This window comes from Corvus kubaryi, unplaced genomic scaffold, assembly GCF_017639235.1.
Source record: "Corvus kubaryi isolate FWS band 111438036 unplaced genomic scaffold, C.kubaryi_AGA036_p1.0 37334, whole genome shotgun sequence".
NCBI classification, from domain to species: Eukaryota; Metazoa; Chordata; class Aves; order Passeriformes; family Corvidae; genus Corvus; species Corvus kubaryi.
In genome coordinates this window covers 9,462,341-9,463,431 of record NW_024581108.1, presented here as the reverse complement: position 1 = coordinate 9,463,431, position 1,091 = coordinate 9,462,341, and the positions used below count along the sequence as shown (strand labels likewise).

The 1,091-nt window shown below is 58.2% G+C and overlaps 1 protein-coding gene across 3 annotated transcripts in view; it reads left to right on the top strand.

The window, feature by feature from the left end:
• Window positions 1-730: 730 nt before the first annotated feature.
• The window catches only part of FNBP1L (formin binding protein 1 like), a 58,142-nt gene continuing 57,781 nt past the window's right edge, over window positions 731-1,091 (top strand). For all 3 annotated transcript variants that reach the window (XM_042030187.1, XM_042030186.1, XM_042030185.1), the window contains exon 1: window positions 731-954. In XM_042030187.1, coding sequence (XP_041886121.1) covers window positions 931-954 — 24 coding nt within the window. In that variant the 5' untranslated portion in view covers window positions 731-930. The remainder of the gene's footprint in view (window positions 955-1,091) is intronic.

The window sequence follows — 1,091 nt, the reverse complement described above, 5'->3', positions numbered from 1 at the left end:
TCTGAAAGCCATGTTGAGTGAATTCAAACATATAACTAAACTATAAAAACTACTAATAAATATTTCTGCTTCATTACTTTAATCCTCAATATGGGTTCTGCTTGCTGAGTATTTTCAGTAATTTATCCCATTTTATAAAAATTATTTCTAAGCAAAAAATGAGAGGAAAATGAAGAAATTCATGCCCCCAGAGGGGAATTTACGTCAGGTGGCTTTAAAAACATTTGCTTTCTATTAGTAGCTTTATAACACTTTGGTGGAAAAATAATCTTTGACAAGGATTTAACACCTGTCCTTCTCTAGTTGCTGAAGAAACTCCCTGTTACAGTCAATGATGTGATTCATCCAAGTTCTCTATCAAAAATGGGCTTGTTTCCCTCAGCTGGCAGCCTCACCTTTCCTAACATCTCAAGTTGTGATTTACATATAGAGCTGTAATGTAAACAATAGAAAAATCTTTGTTTGTGTCTCTGTGTCGGCGCGGTGCCCGGTGAGGAGGGGGCGAGCCGGGACCCCGCCGCTCCCGGCCGTGACTCAGCGCTTCGGGGAGGCGGGGAGGCCTCGCAGCCGGGCGGGACACGAAGCCCCGGGGCCTCGCCGCCGCCTCGTTAATGAGTAACAACGCGGCGGCCGCGGGGCCGCACCGGCCGCGACACCTTCGCCCGGCGGCCGCTCGGGGCTCCGGGGCAGCGCCGGCCGCTCCCGGCCCGGCCCCGCCGCTCCAGCCGGACCCGCCCCTCTCCCAGTCTCCTCCGCGGCTCCCCCTCCCGAGCCAGGCGGAGCTGGAGCTGGGAGCGACGTCGTTCCTTGCCGCCGCCTCTCCCCAGTGACCAAGGGCACCGGCGCTGCCTGGGGGGGCCCCGTTCTCCGGCCGCCGCCCGACGTCTCATCCCCGCCTCTGCCGGAGCCGGCACTGCCCGCGGAGCAGCCATGAGCTGGGGCACGGAGCTGTGGGTGAGTCCCGGCTCGCTTCTCATTGTGTCTGAGATTCGCCGCCTTCCCTTGTCTGCTCGGGCGGCTGTCCCGCGGAGGCGCGGAGGGGCCGGAGCGGAGGCGCTGTGCTTTGTTCGGCCTTGGGGCGGCGGGCAGGG